This window comes from Ptychodera flava, chromosome 19 (genome assembly GCF_041260155.1).
Source record: "Ptychodera flava strain L36383 chromosome 19, AS_Pfla_20210202, whole genome shotgun sequence".
Classification (NCBI taxonomy): domain Eukaryota; kingdom Metazoa; phylum Hemichordata; class Enteropneusta; family Ptychoderidae; genus Ptychodera; species Ptychodera flava.
Genome location: NC_091946.1, coordinates 31,576,405 through 31,596,514, shown reverse-complemented (window position 1 = coordinate 31,596,514; position 20,110 = coordinate 31,576,405). Strand labels below are relative to the sequence as shown.

General features: G+C 37.3%; 1 protein-coding gene across 4 annotated transcripts; it reads right to left on the bottom strand.

Moving 5' to 3' along the window:
- Positions 1 to 797: 797 nt before the first annotated feature.
- LOC139119284 (uncharacterized) lies at positions 798 to 5,862 on the bottom strand. 4 transcript variants are annotated; one of them, XR_011548884.1, is made up of 5 exons: positions 5,463 to 5,862; positions 4,713 to 4,757; positions 2,384 to 4,343; positions 2,004 to 2,132; positions 798 to 1,830 (listed from the first exon to the last, which is right to left on the bottom strand). XR_011548884.1 is itself a non-coding variant. In XM_070683011.1 (4 exons), exon 3 carries the CDS (start codon positions 4,330 to 4,332, stop codon positions 2,431 to 2,433), a length of 1,902 nt encoding a protein of 633 aa, XP_070539112.1. In that variant the 5' UTR covers positions 4,333 to 4,343; positions 4,713 to 4,757; positions 5,463 to 5,862; the 3' UTR covers positions 798 to 1,830; positions 2,384 to 2,430. The 4 variants fall into 4 exon arrangements, 2 of the variants coding, with proteins under 2 accessions (XP_070539112.1, XP_070539113.1); XR_011548885.1 differs by having other exon boundaries at positions 2,390 to 4,343; XM_070683011.1 differs by lacking the exon at positions 2,004 to 2,132.
- Between the last annotated feature and the right edge of the window lie 14,248 nt (positions 5,863 to 20,110).

Below are 20,110 nucleotides of genomic sequence, written 5' to 3'. Positions count from 1 at the left end.
AATCTAGATACATATTCATTATTTTTCACTGAAGAAGGTGTCCTTTCTCGCAGAATTACATCGAATACGACTTGAACTCAGTAATTTTGAATTGGTGTGTTTTTCGGAGTTATACCATCATACCATCGGACTTGGCGAATAACTTTGTGATCAAGAATTTATCTTCGCTGATTTATTTTCATTTGACGTCGTCCCCAAGACGTATAAGCAAAAGTTGATAAAAACTGCTACAAATATCTAACTCATGAGGTAAATGATGGCAATATGTAAATAAACTGTTACAATTTACATATTTAATGAACTCAAGGTGAATATTTGGTGCTACATGCCTTCAAGTACTCATAAAACCAAATATAAGAATACCCATGAACACTGTTTCTAAAAATAGTAAAAATTTCTAAAACGCACAAAAATCCGATACTAAAATTAGTAATAAAGTGAAAGAATACCCATGAAAACGAAATAAAAAATTACTCTCGGAAACGAAAATTACAAAAATAACAAATAAAAGAATGCGTAAGGAATAAAGTAAAAGAGATTCATATTTATTACACACACTGTTAATCAACCGACCGCACAGAAAGTTTTACGATCCAGCCAATTACATTTGGTAGCCGTACTTTAACTTAAGCTGAGGATTTAGTTTCAGAGGTTATGATTATTATTTTACTTGAGATTATGATTATTATTTTACTACAGCTATTTTTACTTTTACTTGTAAGAGCGGGCCTCTCTCTCTCTCTCTCTCTCTCTCTCTCTCTCTCTCTCTTCTCTCTCCTCTCTCTCTCTCTCTCTCTCTCTCAGGTTGTATTCGTGTATTCGTTGAGTTTAGAGTACATGTTGGTTTAATAAAACGATACAATGCAGGGTTATATGAAAGACTCGTGGATTCTAAACAATCAGAAACTATTAAAAGTATTAAATATTGTATAAAATGACATTGTAAGCGTCTCCAAAAGGCTCATTACTTAGCTTCAACGACCACTGTGTCCTCTCACGGAATCGTGTGTTATATATTTTTATAAATGAATTGATTCATTGGCCGACTGAACTTTGTGTGCAAATAATATCGTTTAAAAAGGCCTTTCTGTGTCTTGTCAAACTTGACTTCTAAAACTCTTCTAAAACACTGAAGTCAACTGATCCTGGTATGCATGCATACCAGGATCAGTCGAATTTAGTGTTTTAGAAGAGTTTTTATAAGTTCAACTATACATAGTTCATTGAGTGCAACGCTACGAGACGTAGGTCGATTCGAACTCTGAAGTAGATCTTAACTTGCTTCTGGCACTAAATAATAAGATTGAAAACGTTCTTGTATATCACGATTTACGCATTTATATTCAGAGTGTTCATATCATTGACTAATTTTTCACATCCGATATCTTTACTATTAATTTCAGTCGATTGAAAAGAGGGGAGGTTTCTCGAGATAGTTCTGAGGATGTTAACTTGTCATTTTCTCCTTTATCCACTCTTTCTTGTAACGATAGTATTGAGGCAGCTGTCAGATCCAGTGCGTCCGCAAACTTCATTCAGTCCGTAATATGTTTCGTCACAAATTCATAGATAATTTTCATTCTCAGTGGAAGTTCATATTGAAACAGTTCTAAAAGAGGGGAGTTCTCCGTAGATTCAGACTGAATTTGGTTCGAATGATGAATGGGTGCTACGATCGCCTCAGCTTCGGATATGTCGGCACTATTGCTCTCTATGATAGCTGAAGTAGTTCCTCCCAGGTAATTACGTGATTCCTGTAGTTGAACACGCAGGTGTTTTGTTCTCAGGAAGATATATCGGGTTTTTCCAGACGCATTCAATTGGTATCGTCTACAACGAAAACCATTGTAGAAAATAGATTTATGAAAATCTGGCACAATAAGGCAACGCCCTATAGGACCCAAAAGTCAAATATTTCATCAAGGCAGAACGAAAAGTGAAATATTTGGACACATTGTTTTTCCGTCGTCGACTTACTTTTGTGAAATTCTTTTCTAACGTACCTGCGTTTTTTCACTAATGATGTCTAAGCCGTATATTTCAAGAATCATATCGCCAAGATTGTTTGCAAACGTTAGAGTCGCCTCGCTTATGAACTTTCCATTCAGTTCCTCTTCACCGTCCTTTACCCTCTGATAGAAAAAATATTGGTACAGTCTCAGGGAAATGCTAGCTTCATAAATACCTTTTCAAAGGTTGGATGAATGACAAAGTTCTAACATTAAAATGTGTTTCTAAACCTTTCTCTGTTAAATAATTGGGAAGATGCTGTTGATGTAGACACAGATTCCTACAATGGGCCTCATTAAATAGTTTTCAGTTGCACAGTCTTAAATCAAAGGTTCTGAAATGTGCCGTTGATTTATAAAATTTTAAAAATTACCTTTACATCAGTTTGCAGATCGTTTCATAGTCGCACTTAAAGAACCGTCACGGCAAGTTCCCGTGTGTTGTCTCAGCGGGCTTCATCCATACGGAAAGTTGCAAGTGTTGCTTACACGGTGTAAGTTCGTCGTAAGGCGTACCACAGACTTTAAAACTCGAAAAGTGATTTAGGAAAATAGACAGACGTCCGTTTTGGGCGATTTGCATCATATCTGAGTCTTTCTTCCACTGCCCTTGGCTTGATTCGACCCTGTATGTTGCAAATTTCCATTCTTCATCATCCACTGCGCAGTGCGGGAGTGACAAAATGATGTTTCGTCTGAATTTAAGTCCGGGTGGTCCGCAGTATACAGTAGGTGTCAGCAAAGACTCGTCAGAATGTAATCCTTCGTTCCCATGACTAGTTTCGTCCACATAGATGTAAATAAGTTCTTCTTTGTCTAGCGCGTTAGGTGGAATGAAAAGGTGCACATTCATCGCTTGTACTTCTATAACGCCTCCAAGCTGATCAACAAGTTTTGCTGCGAAATAGACATCATCAGTCTCCAGTTGCTGACTTTCTTCATCTCTGTTACTTAAAATGTGTTTAAATTTGGAGACATGCTTTTGTATTTTTGATAAAGTTTCCGCGACTTCATTCGCGTGTATGCTACCAGTAGTGGTACGCATCACATCAGGTCTTTGTCGGAAAAAGCCCATGAATGAATCGAGGAACGACCACACACTGTACTTGGGCTGACTTTCAGCCGAACTTGACGCATGTGTGTCGGCACTCACCGCTGACGGAGCAACATCGGTATCGATTGCTTTATCTTCCGATGCGGGCGGTTCGTTCTGATGTGTTGGCTGAACAGTCGATCCAGCGTCAGTTGTAATTTTAGAATCCCTTCTCGTTCCGAGACGCCCGACTACCATAGGCATATTACTTTCTTCAAAGAATTCTGGCAAGTCCTCAGGTTTTGACCTGCGATTTCTCCTTTTTACGTGAGACAACTGACGTATGCTGTCTGCTATTTTGGGTAACGCAAACAGCAATCTCATCTGATCCTCTTGATCACGAAAAGATGTCAAGTGCTGCTCGATTTCATGAACGGTCTCAATATCCTTTTTACATAGACTTCTCTCGCCTACAAGTCGACTTTTAATTTCTTTTACTCGGGATTTCAGCTGGTCGACAAGAGTTTTCTGCTGTTCTTTTAATTCAGAAGTGAGTACATCAACATGTTTAGCAATACGTTCTTCCAGTGTACGGGCGTATTCTGCTAGCTCGTCGATCTCAGTATTTATTATTGTATTTTCAAATTCAAGTGAATGTGATACTGACTTTGCTTCTCGGTATATCTCATTAATTTTGGATTTTGAAATATCGTCAGCCCTTTTCAGATTTGAAAGAACATGCGCACATTCACCATGGTCGCTTGTGAAACATTCGGAACAGACAAATTTCCGGCAATTACTGGCATCGCAAAAAGCAGCCACATGTCTGTCTTCATGCCCTTTTGTATCGCAGGACAAACTTTGGATCTCGTGATTACTCAGTGCTTGAGCGCGACTGTGTGCTTCGATACAAGTAGTGCAAAGATAAGCGAAACAGTCAAGGCAGAAAGACACAGCCGGTTTTGCCCCCTGTTCATCGCGACAGTTTTCACAGATTGTCCTTCCCTTGTGTTCGTTAAAAAATTCTAGTTGTTTCAGGATTACAAGCACTTTCGGGAATCCCTGCGCACCATTCTCGGGAATTTCGTGTCGACATCGACATTCCGGACAATTTATATGTTCCTGCTCCTGATGAATAAGGGTGTTGATGCATTGTTCGCAAAACTGATGCGAACATGGAAATTGCCTCGGTACATTAGAATATCTGTTGTACACGTCCTTGCATACGCCACACGTAAAGTATTTGTCGATGTAGTCCCTTTTGTCAATCTGCAGCGTTTCACCTTGCATGACGACAGTACCTACAAAGATAATTTGATCTATAGTTTGTATCGTGTCATGTATTCACTCTTCATGGTAAGGTAGGGCATTGCGTCTGTAACTGTAACAATGGAAGAGAAAGATGACTCGGTTTTGCATCCCATGTTGGTCAGTTAGACGTTATTGTCGAGCAGTCTAATATTTTGTATTACTAAAGTTGCCGCGGTGACGTCGCTTCGTTGTATATGGCTAAGTTTGAAACGAAACACATTCTAATTGCAGTCCAACAAAATATTAAACTTTGAAAACGTCAAGCAATGGTTAATATTCATTATAAAATATTCCTCAGAAGAATCGAACGATACGTTGGCAAGTAAACAGTGAAAAGTACCAATGCTATTCACACTTACCTTCTCAACCACTATTGCTTGGAGTGCTTCACAGTTGTCATAATCCTAGAATAACGGGGACAGAAATATGTCAAAATTTCGCCTTTTTCTTTAATTGCTAAATATTATCCAATGTCGACATCCGCGAAAGATTCAATACATACGCGTCAAGAAAAAATCATTCAAAATTTGTGCGGACATCTAATGTCAGGTTTTATTGTTATGATTCTAATGACGACGCCGTAGCTCGGAAAGTCATCAAGTATACATAAGAATACCTCACACAAAGGTAGACAATAGTTAGCCCACAAACTTTTTATCCATTTAAAGGTGGAGAGAGAGAGAGAGAGTATATCAGAAATGTTACTGTTAACTATCTCATTGATGTTTTCTCAGCTTGGGTTTTAGAACAGTGGTGTTGTAACATGCCCCATGCGCGAATGTTCTTTTCAGTCTGTCTGATGTAGTTGATCACTTCGATTCTAATTAAGGAGAGAAAATTTCTCTCAGGGCAGACAGGATTAGCGTCACACAATGGACTGCACTACGACCGAAAATATCCAGGCCGCAGACCTGAGCCAGAGTCAGATGCTGTCAACTTAACAAGTAAGTCCTGACCATATATATATGAAGTGGTCGTGGCGCCATACTTTAAAAATCTCGATATTTTAACGTTCGAAGTAACTACAGCTGCAGCAAGAAGAACGATCAAGTATTTTCTCTTCTTTTCTTGTAGCTGAGAGATATGATACTCTCATGGATGTTACTTACCTCAGTGTACCATCATTTCTAGACTGCTAGGAATCAATTTGCCAAGGCAAAATGTCTGTTTTTCTCCATATATGGTGACTGATATCATAGGTATTTGAAGCGAGATACTGTATGCCAGTTGCTGGACAAATATATTACTGCGTGTTGACGCAAGGTTTGACGTCAGTTGTCAGTTCGAATCAGATCAAGAGGTGACTGGATTGCGTGTCGTGGCAGTACAGCTGGTGGATAAAATTGTCCCTGAGGCTCACTGAAGCCCAGTTTAGTGATGTATTCATTGCTTTAGTATTGTGCAATACATGATAGCGTGCATGTATGTGCGAGTGTTCAGTAACTCCACAGCGTGAGTCTCGGTTATTGACACACCTTTTTGTTAGTGATGGGATTGAGTGTTTTTCACCTGGCTTCAAATTAGACGCAGTCACACTAAGAGTTCACCGATATCAGCTACAAACCTGTCACTCTATCGCTATAAATAAGATAAATTGTTGACAGTTAGTTAGGTACGGTCGATTAGGTCATCATTTCAGTGCCCTTACCGTTTTGAGCGATTTCGAAATCCGACTGATAAATAGAACAGCTTGTTTGCTAACTATGACTTGTCCAGTAACTGTGCAAGTCATTCCTAAAGAAAAAAGTTGAATATCTGTCTGTCAAGATTTCTCCAATAAGTGTCGACGATTTTCATTTGAATTATTTCTAATATACACATTTACTGATTGATTTCACGTATGTATGTATGTATGTATGTATGTATGTATGTATGTATGTATGTATGTATGTATGTATGTATGTATGTCAAGGGGGCTTGTAAACTTTGTGGTTGGTACAGATCAGTCTGTCACTAAGCCTGTGCAAATGTTAAGAAGATATTTATGTCACATTTTTGTTATATCATTCCAACATTACATTGTTTAAACTGATATATTTGTCTATTGTATTCTGTGACGGCTAAATAATTAACCCTTTATCTTAAGTCACTTGTACAGAATACTAAGGCAACATTAACGTAGAGCTCCACTGGAAATTACTGGAAAAGTATTGCCATTTTTCTGAATTCTGCATATGTTGTGGTCCGATCAGTTATAACGACAAAGTAAACAGAAAAAAGAGATTCAAATCCATTTCTTTGGGTTCGACAGTCCTGAAGTACCCCTACCATAAGTTTTTCTCCTAAAAACGGTGTTTTTCTGTTTTTTAGCTCCGCTGTCAACGATGCGAAGCTTATCAAATAGGCTGATTTTCCGTCGTCGTCCGTCCGTCCGTCGTCCGTCAACAATTTCTTCTCCTCTGAAACCACAAGTCCGATTGCTTCGAAATTTGAAATTCACTTGGGGTGTCCTCACTTAAGTTTGTTCAAATCGTGGTGAAATTTGGATATTTGTATTTTTGGGGAATTTTTTGCTCTATTGTGTAAAAAAATCTTCTTCTCTGAAACCGCACGTCTGATTGCTTTGAAATTTGAAATGCAGTTTACTTGGGGTGACTTCATGTAGATTTGTTCAAATCGTGGTGAAACTTGCATATTTGTAGTTAACGGCAATTTTTGTCTGGGCAAAAAATCTTTCAAAATCTTCTTCTTCAAAACTACAGGTCAGATAGCTTTGATATTTTGGTATACATAGGTCCCTAAGGATGGTCTATTTCAGAATTGTTTAAATGTTCAGAAATACGCAAATTTGTATTTTTAAGGCAATTTTTGTCAATTTAGGTCAAAATATTTGTTTCACAAAAATCGCTTATCTGACAGCTTTGATATTTGGTATACAGGTTTATAGGGATAAGCAAAATGTGATATATTCAAATTATGATGAAATCTACAGTTTTCTATTTTTGGGGCAATTTTTGCCATTTTTGGTCAAAGAATTTGATTCTCAAAAAAACTACTTGTCTGATAGCTTTGGTTGACATGTTCTTAAGGACAATGTTATTGAATATGTTCAAATTGTGATGAAATCTCCAATTGCGTATTTTTTCCAGCTATTTTTGCCATGTTTTGTCTTGCCACTGAGGTGGGCTATCAAAGATTTCCACCTACTTCATCAACACATGTGTCGAAAGTTATTCTCTACATAACACAGCGGGTCCATATCGCCCGCTAGGTCGCTTGTTTTATGATTATAGCTACTGCTGCTCAATCCTTTGGTAGTCTCCTCCCTTTATTAAAGTAAACTCTACATGAATATATATCGCCAACTCATGTTTGGTAAGCAAGCAGCTTTGAAGAAATGACCAAACTGGAGTGGTGGCGAAGAAGGGAATCTCCCTTTCGATGACGCTGTGTTGCCATTGAATATTCAAATAAACCACATCTGACCACAAGCCAACCATTATCCTACTATCATGACTATGTTTCTATCATATAACGTTTGTTAAAGCAATGAGGCATAATGTATGTATCCGCTTGTTGCACTTTAACAACGACTTGAACATCTGAATGTCTCTGAAACTATTTATACTGTAAATATGCCATTTACTGACTCAACCTGCCATCACATCATATGCCAATTAGGTGACAATACTAATGGTTTTTCCTGACATGACACATTTGGAAGTAGTACCACCTAGCAGGATAAGGGTTGAAGCTGTGCACCAAATCTACATTTTTACATTTGGGTTTTGTGTTTATAAACACTAACTCTATATCAAGTAAAACCACAGACAGTGGGGGGGGGGGGGGTACTGTCTATGGTCAAACCGACCAAGTATCCTCTAGCAGTTAGATGCAACAAAGGCAAGAATATCACTGCAAGATTATACAAGGACAGTTTTTAAGCCAGATATAACGCCTGTTGTTACTGGATCACTGAACAAGTATGTATACTTCATGACCTGCAGGCAGCTGTAAAGGAATGAATACGTGTAGGAGGTCTGATACAGAAACTTTTGAAAATTTGATGTTCAAATGACGCTATTCAGCCCTCATTGTCGTCAACAACGACGGTTCTCTTGATGAGAAGTCGATTCAAGGATGCAAATTATATTAGCAAACAGTATGGTTTCAATATATTCTTTCTGTAATGACTAAGAAATCGAAAGCAAATAACTAGGCTTTAGCTGAGTTCCAATAAGTGTATAAAACGTGTCTTTCCAGATGTCGATTTTTTTTGAAAATGTGTCAATGAATATTGCTTTATGATGTAACAACTGTATCGCACTCGATAATATTTTATTTAAAACAATTACGCTTTAATCTCTTTTTTTCGGCGGGGAGACTAGCTTCCTTCTGATATGTGTAACTGATACATAGGTACATTTGTATTTTCTACTTTGACATTATGGCCACCAGGTCATGTGACTAATTTAAAATTCAAGAGTTAGGTGCACCACTTGTCAATGGCCCTGATCACTGTGTTTGAGAAGTGTACTTGCAGCGGTTTTCCATATTTAGGCTGGCAAAGAATTGACAGAAGAAGAAAGAAAAACCCCAACGAAATACTAATAAGTATTCAAGATACAACACAAATGTGAGTGTTTTTATTGACACACATTTGGAGGAGTTTTCAGAAAGTTTCACAGTTTATTCAGCGAAATGAAATGTCTAATGTAAGAAATCTGTCACGTTTAAAAGCTGCTTTACTTCTTGAAGGAGACCACATGACAATCCCGCCTGTACTGTGACTATGGAGGTAGTCTTTTGATACCATGCTATGACCTAAAGCTATTATGAAGTAAGCACTATGCTTACGTTCTGATTGTTTAGAACACGGTCCCTCCAGCTAGAATAACCTACCAACTCATACACTAAGATAATCCTGTTAATAGCATACCATTATCGGTTGCGATAAAAATTGATGGATTGCCCATTGTTCAGTACGGTACAGGTGGGATAAAATAGATTACACAAACTTATATCAATAAATCTACACTCTGCGATAAACTCTGCCTCATGATCCAAAAGTCCAAGGCTGTACCACTTTGAAATCTACCCGCCCCTTGGGCCAAACAATTTTTTTTATTAAGGTGGACTGAAATCGACGATAGACGACATAGAAATGCCAAAATTTAGTGGGTGACCCTAAAACGAAGGGGAAGGGCAAGAATTGGACAACAAAACACTAGATGTGAACTGAATGTGCTCACGTGGTGTACAACAGGTTCATTACATATTTGTACGCTTTACAGAGCAATCAGATAATTTCAGGGTTATATCAATGATTACAAAAGTTCATTAAATATGTAAATGAGCAGATAATTGACATGACACACAGTATCATCATAATGTTCTGAGATTGTCATCTGTGAAACGTTTCATGATATTTTCTGCAGTTTTTCTTGATATGTGTCGAACCGTCATTACTGTGTCCATAAGGAACGATTAAATGAAAAAAAAATGATATTGCATAACTTCATTAATATGCAAGCCACACTAACCAAAATCTAACCAGTTCTTGCAGTTATCATATGGTGCTGTCTAACAAATCTGACTTGAATCCATTTCGGCGTTTTGAGTTAAGCTTATCGTGTAAACAGACAGACACACACACACACGGACAGACATACAGACATCGCCATGACATTAGCTCATGTGTGAACACGTGAGCTAAAATGGAACATGATATTCACATTGTAAGTAGATAAAACTTGAATAACAATATGCAAAAAAGAAATATTGTCCTCACGCTGTTATCGGACGAAGGGGATGGGACTTTGTGCAGAATGCAAAATATACAAGCACTAGCACAACACTGCAGGGGCCTATAACTTTCACTGATACTATGAAGGGGAATATGATATTCACAGTATTTTTAGACAACACTTATTAAAAAAGCATTGGAAAGTGAATTGTGCTTCTCACACTTCAGGGAATGATCACATCAGCAGAAGGAGGGTTTTCTGTACAATGCATGACTTACAAGCTTCCCATCGAAAGGACATATCGAGGATAATATTTCATTTTTGCATATTGCTATAAAAGTGCTGTCCCCTTCATGGCATCTGTGAAAGTTATTTGCCTGCTACAGTCTGTTGCTTTTATATCCTGCATTGTAATTACCCCCCCCCCCCAGCCCTTCGTTTTTGCCTATTGTTATCAAAAACGTTCTCTAATAAAGTCACAGATACCATGAAGGGGGACATGATAATCGTCGTGTCGTTAGAGAACACTTTGATAACATTACGCAAAGATGAAATATTGTCGGACTTCAGGGAATTATGTTATTTAACAAAGGGGACGCTTTATGTACAATGCAGGATATATACTGGTAAGCACCAGATTAAAGAGGCCAAATAACTTCTATCGGTGCCCTGAAGGGGAAAATGATATTGACAGCATTATTAGGGAACGCTTTTGATAACAATAGGAAAAATGAAGGGCGGAGGCATTAATTACAATGCAAGATATAAAAGCAATAGACTGTAGCAGACAAATAACTTTCACAGATGCCATGAAGGGGGACAACACTTTGATAGCAATATGCAAAAATGAAAGATTATCCTCAAACATCAGGGACTAATGTTATTGGACGAAGGAAGAATGATCTCCGTAAAATGCAAGATATACAAGCACCAGACCAAAGAGGGCAAGTGACTTTCATCAGTGCCCTGAAGAACATGATATTCAAAGTGTTGTTAAAATTCACTTTGATAACAATAGGCAGAAATGAAATATTGTCCTCACACTTCATGGAATGATTTTATTATACGCAGGGGGAAGGCTTTCTGTAAAATGCAGGATATACAAACAAGACCGTAAGAGGCAAATAACTTGCAGTGATGGCCTTTGTGATAAGATGGTACATGCAGTATTAGAGATCAGAATGTGAAAAATACGGAATAACAAAATTTGGTTTTAAGATTCTTTGATATGTTCTTGGCAAATAAAGGTTGTCACCTTCTCTTGTGTTCATGTATAAGATCGTGTACAGTGACCTAACCGAAAGGGGCTGATAAATTATGCTTATGTGCATACAAAGATTTACATTTTACTTAATTTGTACTTCATAACAGTCACAACAAAGTTTTTAATTTGATATATATATCTTTTATTTGAAAATATTGCTTCTGATAGTCAAATTCGTTTATTATAGTGTTGTGACTGCTCATTACATGAAAAATACAGATGTACACAAAGTGCATACTTGTAATGCACAGTTATGCATTCGATTACACGGACATCAGTTTAATGTTATAGTATGTTTTCATGGTCTTTTATGCAGACTGGCTACAGTACTATAACTTATGTAATAAGATTGCACTGTTGTATATGCCATAATCCCCACAACAATACTTTGTGGCTTCATACATTGGCTGCGTTAAACATAGTTACAAGTACATAGCATACACTTGAAATATACTGGTAAATTGTTAGGGTTCAGTGAAACACATCTTAAACGGTACCATGCTCTGCATATTGGGTCATTGCTTTCCTTTGGGGCCTATGTATAACTTAAGGCTCATCTCCTACTCGAAAGAGCTCCTTTAGTATCGTGTACATATCGCGTAATCAATTAGTTGTGGTATGGACCCTTGGAGGTAGATCATAGGCCTGAAGACTATGAACATATTGACACCCATCTTCTAACTGTAATACTGTCAATAATGTCATACAGCCTTCCTGTGGTGACACTATATGCATTCAAAATGGTGTATATTCCACAATCATAACCACTTGGCTGTCGAATGGTGTCATTACTTACAACGAGTTGCCATTCATTTTAATCATAGGACACCCTCCAACAGCATTACATGCAGCAACCAAAAAGAGTATTCTCCTTAAAGGTGTTTTGTGGTCGCTATGCCCAGAGTCAGTCAGTGTGATGATATGTCTCTTAAAGTCAATGACGTCAAGAACCCAACGAGACCCTTTGTCAATATCATAATTTAGAGGAAAGAAGATGATATCCTTATTGAGTGCTTTATTTGACATCAAAAACTTAAAAAAATGTGAAGAATTTTTCGCTTGCTTTGGACGGATAGATATAAGCCGGACATAATAATACTGACTGGTGCAGGTTGTGTTCCCTTATAAGTAGAGATATTGCATGCTCTATAGCATCTGCTATTAGCCATTCACAAGGTTTTACATTTTGTAAAGTGTAAAAATAATTTTAAGGTGCAATATAAACAAGCCATTGCTTGTATATATTGCATTCTGCACAAAGTCAGCCTCTCCCTTCATGGCATATGTGAAAGTTATATGTCCGTTTGATCTGCAGCTTGTATATCGTGCATTGTACAAAAAGGCCAATCCCCTTCTGCCGATATGCTAATTCCCTGAAGTATCAGAAGCAAAATTCACTTTAAATAAGTGTTGTCAATAAATACTGTGAATGTCATATCCCCCTTCGTTAAATAACATAAGTCCCTGAAGAGTAAGGACAATATTTCATATTTGCATATTGTAATCGAAGTGTTCTTCAAGCTAAAATAATTTCATAATTTTGTCAAAGGTCAAACCTTCTGCCTTGTATGTTTGTAATATAGTGATAAGTAATAGTAGTGTAAATATCTGTGTCATTTGTCCCAATCTAGGTCTCACCTTTCCCCCTTCACCTCCCCTCCCCCCCCCTTCGTTTTAGCTCTTCCCAAATTTGGCTTTATTGTATTTCCTACATAAATGATCAGACAGTGGAAACCAACATGAATTATCAGGACAGGCCGCTTGGACTTCCAAGTAGATCTCCGTCCATGGAACGACATTCTTATTTGACAAAATCGACCAGTTTCGCAATAAGACTACTCGTTGGTAGAAAATGACCAAAAAACATAATCATGAACCCTGGTCCAGAAAAAGAACATATAACATAAATATTAAAGCATCCTTAAATTTAACAGATTTCGCAAAATGGCATAATTGTGGTAAAATCAGTAAAACGAAGTGGATGCAGAAAATAATCCATCCCCGGCCCCATACTCTTTCACTGTATGTCGTTCACAGATACTGACCGCCATCTCAAGGGGTCAGAGATAAGCGCAGCTTCCGACCCAATGCGATTCCTGGCGACATTTTAGTTATAGTGCAGTCAAAAACGGTACCATTTGTGTAGGACCCTGGGTCAAATGACTGACGTTGTCTGCTTTGTGATGGCGATTATATTTCTCTCTGACAATGGTCATTGGTCTTTTCCTGGTTGTGTTCAAGTGTAAGATTGCCGATGTTATATCTACAGGTGTCATTGAGTGAGAGGGTATATGCTACACACTCGTCTCATTGAATGAGAGACGGTAAATGTTGTCTCCTTGGACGAGATATAGTATATGTACTGGTCTCATTGAATGAGATATGGTATCTGTGCAGTACAGTACAGTAGTCTTATTCAATTAAATGGTATTGCAAATTTACAGCTCACAGAGCTTTAATCATAGTGTGAAACGTTTATCAACAAATGTAATAAGGTGTTTGCGTTTTATGTATAATAATGATTTCAACATGCCATGTACCTAATGTATATTAATACACTGTCATCATGTAATACAACCGATGAAATGAAGTATTTTAAAAAGTCACGGCTTGGTTTTGCTGCCGATTATTGCCAACGATAAACGATTTGGCAAAAAATGTTTGTCTTTATTCCATTAAAAGGAAAGTTCAGAAAAAATGTGTGTCTTTATTCCCGAAAACTCTGTAAATCTACGCTAATGAAGTTTTGTTGTTGTTGGGTTTTTTTTGGAGGGGGGGGGGGGCTGAGTAGTCGTAATAAGTGCAAGTGATACATAGGTACATTTTTATTTTCTGCTAGTACTTAATTGACACTTTTCTTGAAATTTGAGAACTATTACACAAAATATCAAATATCCCCCACGTATAAAAGCTGCATTACTCATTGAGAGAGATCACAAGACAATCACACCTGTACTGTGACCTGTGACTATGAAGTAAGCACTATTTTTACGTTCTGATTGTCTACCCTGCCATGTGGAAAGCCTAAGATCATCCTGTTATTGACATACCATCATCAGTTGCGATCGATAAGATTTGATGGATTGCCTATTAGGGACTGCACAGGAAGGGAAAACAGATTAAACAAACTGTTAAATTGGTAAATCTGCGCTCTGCGATAACCTGTCCCACGATCAAAATTCCAAAGCTGTACCACTTTGAAACCTACACGCCCTTTGAGCCAAACATTTTTTGATCAAAGTGGACTAATATCGACGATAGGAAGGTATGACACAAAAATGCCAAAATGTGGAGTTGTTGCTTTTCCTGCATAAATGATTGGACTTTCAAGTATACCTCCGTCCCTTCCACTTCCATTGTTTCCACAGGACGGCAGTAAGATGTCATGGCTCTTGCGCATTCAGCGGACGTCAATTGGTTGCTATTTCAGACAGTGACAGAAACGTTTGGCGACAGACAGCCAACCAACACGGAGCAGCTGCTCAGAAACAGTTTCTATATTAGCTCATGGACAGTTTTTCGACATGACGTATTCTTGAAAACCCGGAACCTTGCAAATATTGAAACCCTTGGATATACCCGGCGCAAATAGCACTTTTTAGGAAACTAAGCCTGTCTAAGCTTATTTATTGTCAACTCCTCCGATTTATCATATTCTTTTCTTACATAACTGTACCATGCGAGTATAAGACGAGTATCTAACAGAACAGGCTTAATATCTAAAAAAAAACACGCCGAACTTCGCAGTAATAGCACTATGGGACAAAATTGCGACATTAATTAACGAGAAAGTGACGCTTTCTCGCAATCGGTGAGAAACTTTTGTTATTCTCACGTGCACTGAACTCACCCTCACTGCACTCCTCGGTGAGAATCAAGTATGAAAACAGAATTCACACCGGTAAGACTCAAAATTCTCTCCAGCACAGTGAGGAGGGGGGTATACAAAACGAAGACCGAAGATCGAAGACCGAAGACCGAAGACCCCTGAATTTGGATTAAAGGCACGATGCACTCTAACCGGCAAGGACGGATCGAACGTTATAGTATTTAGTACGCAGTAATTACGCTGTTTCAGACATATACACGCCAAATTATCATCACATCGGAGTCAAACTGAAACACTCGCCTGCGCGACTTGATAACGATGGCGGCTAACATTTCAAACACAATACACGAAGTTCAACCGAAATTAAGCTAATACGGCGAAATATGGTCCTTAAATACCGGAGATATCACAGTTCTTTGATTTGTACTTTTGACTTTGACAGATACGAGCAGCCGCAAGTATTGGTTTCGGATTGTAATTCTCAAATAGGCGCAACTATTTTAAGTTTTAATGTTTCATATAGCCATTTTTGATATAATTGTGATGAATAACTCTCACCTTGACCAATTGAAATAATCCCGACGAAAAATGGACGATTTTTACGAGAGATATGCCAGGGTCTTCGTTTTGTACATTTGGACTTGAAAAACGCCCAAAATTAGTAGGTTTTTCTTAAATTACTCCAAAAATATACGTCCAAATTTTGTTTTTGGTACGGAATTGACTTCCTCCCACTATTCGTCACAAAATAAACCAATACCGACAATGAAGGGTCCTTAAATACCGGAGATATCAAGGGTCTTCGTTTTGTACTTTTGACTTTGACATATACGGCTAATCGCTAGTATTCGTTTCGGATTCCGATTCTCAAATAAACGCATTTTTTTTAGGATTTAATGTTCAATATTTCGATTTTTGATATAGTTGTGGATGAATAAATCTCACCTTGACCAATTGAAACAATCCCGACGAAAAATGGACGATTATTACGAAAGATATGCCAGGGTCTTCGTTTTGTACATTTGGACTTGAAAACCGCCCAAAATTAGTAGGTTTTTCTTAAATTACTCCAAAAATATACGTCCAAATTTTGTTTTTGGCACGGGATTGACTTCCTTCTACTATTCTTCACAAAATAAACCAATACCGACAATGAATGGTCCTTAAATACCGGAGATATCAAGGGTCTTCGTTTTGTACTTTTGACGTTGACAGGTACGAAAGCATGATCTAGCGTTGATTACAGATTACGAATCTAAAATTCACTGAATTATATTTGTTTTATTTGTTGTGAGGCATTTTTACTACATTTATAATAATAAATGCATAAATGAATATCGAAAAGTTAAATAAATTATTATTTATTAATTAACATACATACCGACATACATACATACATACATACACAATACATACATACATACATACATACATACATACATACATACATACATACATACATACATACATACATACATACAGACATGCAGACAGATAGAGATAGATAGAGAGGTAGATAGATAGATAGATAGATAGATAGATAGATAGATAGATAGATATAGATTATATATTATATAATATATATATATATTATATATATATATATATATATATATATATATATATATATATATATATATATATATATAAAACAAGCTTAATGCTATTTGAAAGTTTTTTTTATTAAAACAAAATGAACTGTCAACTTTACGCTGACCTTACATAGTCCTTTGTAATGGTAAAACATCAAATTTGTAGCAATTCGAACTTCAAGATAACTACTGTATTGTGATCGGTATTATCTTACGAAGGAAAACAATTGCTTAGAACAATTACAGCGAGGGTCATCGGTTTATGATACTGTTGAAACATTTTTACACAAGGTACATGTGAACATGTTGCTTAATAAGTAATAGCATGGTAGTACGACAGACCCTAACTTGGTGATGTGCATTTTAATAGCCATCCTGACATCGCCGTATAAGTAACTGTGATTCTCCTTTGATACTTGGTATACAGTTTCCAAGGGGCTATTGTAATATATGATATATTGAAATTATGGTGAAATCTGCAATGTTTATTTTTGGGGCAATCTTTACCATTTTTGGTCAGAAAATTTTATTCTCAAAAAACTACTCGTCAGATAGCTTTGGTTGACATGTTCTTAGGGATGATCTGATGAGATATATTCAAATTATGATGAAATTGTGTATTTTTGCAGCTATTTTAGCCACTTTTTTCCGGCTCCTGAATTGAGCTATCAAAGATTTCCACCTTCTTCATCAACATGTGTCAAAAATAGTTATTCTCTACATAAACACAGCGTAGCTATATCTTCCGTTAGGTGCTTGTCTTTTTAAGTGACAAATGCATTTGTTTTTATGAGTAATTTGTAATATTGCATCATTCCGCTATAGGGCACGTACAATTTTTGAGAAATTTGATGAAAATCCCATTATCTCAAATTAGTTCCAATCGTGTTATCAACAAAAACAATCGTCGTCCTACCTAACCAAATTTCGGAGACATGTTACAAGAAACACATAGTTGTTTAGGTCACGTACTTGGCAATAACAATACAAAAAAAGAATTTGTGTAACCACTCAAGCCATTTCAATATATCCACAATACCATGTTAAAGTAAACATTAGTCAATTTTGATGCATGAAACAAATTCCAGTACGACCATTCGATTTATCCACTATGTGCTACTTAAAGAGGCACTCCCACTTGGTAACATTTTTAAAACGTATTTTTTAATGCCAACGGTCGATATTTGACGTGGCGGCTGCGCGCGGATCGCAAGATATCGATAAAAACATGTCCTCAAAAAAGTAAAAGTTTGAATTCCGGTGGCCCACCTCAATTCAGCTTCCGAACATCGAACGTTCGGCACTGGGGCCATTGTCAACTAAGCTATGGAGTACGAGTCTACGCTGACGCTGCTGTATGCCACAGTACCACTCGCGTCGGTGATCGGTCATGCGCCATGGGGGAAAGCCGAGTCTTACTGACTCGGAGAAAAGACGGAAAACAAAAGTTTGCTGATTCCGCCAGAATTCGCATAGGTGACTAGCACATACGTGCGGTTGATACATAGCGGCCGCCGCGTGGTATGCACGCATACCGCGCGCGGCGGCCGCTATGTATCGAACCACGCGTAACTGTGTGGCAGACGACAAAATGTAGTCATCAGAGGCGGCTAACTAATATTTTACAGGTAAAAACTGATATCTATGTGGTATTGGGTAAAAATATAATAGAACTGACCGAAAATAATGAAAAAGACAAAAACTAAGAAGAAGTTTAAAAAAAAACCTGGCATATCTCTCGTAAAAATCGTCCATATTTCGTCGGGATTATTTCAATTGGTCAAGGAGAGAGTTATTCATCCACAACTATATCAAAATGGCCATATGAAACATTAAAACCTAAATCGTTGCGCCTATTTGAGAATTACAATCCGAAACCAATACTTGCGGCTTACCGTATCTGTCAAAGTCAAAAGTACAAAACGAAGACCCTTTATATCTCCGGTATTTATTGACCATATTTCGTCGGTATTGGTTTATTTTGTGACGAATAGTGGGAGGAAGTCAATCCCGTGCCAAAAACAAAATTTGGACCTATATTTTTGGAGTAATGTCAAAAAAACCTACTAATTTTGGGCGGTTTTCAAGTCCAAATGTACAAAACGAAGACCCTGGCATATCTCTCATAAAAATCGTCCATTTTTCGTTGGGATTATTTCATTTGGTCAAGGAGAGAGTTATTCATCCACAACTATATCAAAAATGGCCATATGAAACATTAAAGCCTAAAATAGTTGCATTTATTTGAAAATCGGAATCCGAAACCAATGCCAGCGGCTAGTACCGTATCCGAGTCTGTCAAAGTCAAAAGTACAAAACGAAGACCCTTGATATCTCCGGTATTTAAGGGCACTTCATTGTCGGTATTGGTTTATTTTGTGACGAATAGTGGGAGGAAGTCAATTCCGTGCCAAAAACAAAATTTGGACGTATATTTTTGGAGTAATTTCAAAAAACCTACTAATTTTGGGCGTTTTTCAAGTCCAAATGTACAAAACGAAGACCCTGGCATATTTCTCGTAAAAATCGTCCATATTTCGTCGGGATTGTTTCAATTGGTCAAGGTGAGATTTATTCATCCACAACTATATCAAAAATCGAAATATTGAACATTAAATCCTAAAAAAAATTGCGTTTATTTGAGAATCGGAGTCCGAAACCAATACTAGCGATTAGCCGTATATGTCAAAGTCAAAAGTACAAAACGAAGACCCTTGATATCTCCGGTATTTAAGGACCTTCATTGTCGGTATTGGTTTATTTTGTGAAGAATAATGGGAGGAAGTCAATTCCGTACCAAAAACAAATTTGGACGTATATTTTTGGAGTAATTTCAAAAAACCCTACTAATTTTGGGCGTTTTTCAAGTCCAAATGTACAAAACGAAGACCCTGGCATATCTTTCGTAATAATCAAATATTTCGTCGGGATTGTTTCAGTTGGTCAAAGTGAGATTTATTCATCCACAACTATATCAAAATCGAAATATTGAACATTAAATCCTAAAAAAAATGCGTTTATTTGAGAATCGGAATCCGAAACGAATACTAGCGATTAGCCGTATATGTCAAAGTCAAAAGTACAAAACGAAGACCCTTGATATCTCCGGTATTTATTAACCATATTTCGTCGGTATTGGTTTAATTTGTGAAGAATAGTGGGAGGAAGTCAATTCCGTGCCAAAAACAAAATTTGGACGTATATTTTTGGAGTATATTCAAAAAAACCTACTAATTTTCGGCGGTTTTTAAGTCCAAATGTACAAAACGAAGACCCTGGCATATCTTTCGTAATAATCGTCCATATTTCGTCGGGGCTGTTTCAATTGGTCAAGTGAGAGTTATTCATCCACAACTATATCAAAAATCGAAATATTTAACATTAT

Bases quoted from the DNA above. Each gene is read 5' to 3' on its own strand.
- LOC139119284 (XM_070683011.1), bottom strand. From the start codon at position 4,332: ATGCAAGGTGAAACGCTGCAGATTGACAAAAGGGACTACATCGACAAA.